Below are 660 nucleotides of genomic sequence, written 5' to 3' on the forward strand. Positions count from 1 at the left end.
AATTAGCTGAAAATGTATCACAAAAATATTTAAATAAAATATTAATTTGCAATTATTTTTCTGAAAAGTGATGATAATGTAATATTAATATAAAATATAAATAAAATAAAATAAAAATCGCATGATATAGAATTATTATTTAAATAAATTCTTAATTTTGTAAAGTTTTTCTCTGCAAAATGTGAATGATAATATAACAAAAAATATAAATAACCCAAAATAACTATAAATAGCATGATACATGAATATATACTTAAAATTGTGTATAGAATTGCTGAACAAAATGGCTGTGTGTAACTATGCCTTTAGACTGTCCTATCTGCCGTTTGTGACAATCTGAGACCCTTGAAGCACAACCTGACATCTCAAACCTGCCCAACAGGTGCTAAATGATTTAAAGAGGGCACGAAGAGGGACAGAAGGAGATGAGGAGAAGGGCAGCAGACTGCCATTATGAGAGAGGGATGTTTGGTACCTCTGTGTCAGTCCCAAATGAAGGAGAATCCAGTTTTCTTTTCTTTCTGGGTCCGATAGCCGCCAACGCCGTCAAGTTGGCCTCTCTCTGTCGTATTTGAGCCAATTCCTGCTGCTGCATCTGTAGCCACAGGCATACATATATCAGCTCTGACCCATAATCAAACACAATGGTCCTCTGACAAG

The 660-nt window shown here is 34.5% G+C and overlaps 1 protein-coding gene across 1 annotated transcript in view; it reads right to left on the minus strand.

The window, feature by feature from the left end:
• Positions 1-475: 475 nt before the first annotated feature.
• The window catches only part of LOC107576897 (transcription initiation factor TFIID subunit 4-like), a gene marked incomplete at its 3' end in the record, with an annotated part of 4,984 nt that continues 4,799 nt past the window's right edge, over positions 476-660 (minus strand). Inside the window, exon 7 of the mRNA XM_016263019.1 lies at positions 476-595. Coding sequence (XP_016118505.1) covers positions 476-595 — 120 coding nt within the window. The remainder of the gene's footprint in view (positions 596-660) is intronic.

This window comes from Sinocyclocheilus grahami, unplaced genomic scaffold, assembly GCF_001515645.1.
Source record: "Sinocyclocheilus grahami isolate Dianchi unplaced genomic scaffold, SAMN03320097.WGS_v1.1 scaffold4580.1, whole genome shotgun sequence".
NCBI classification, from domain to species: Eukaryota; Metazoa; Chordata; class Actinopteri; order Cypriniformes; family Cyprinidae; genus Sinocyclocheilus; species Sinocyclocheilus grahami.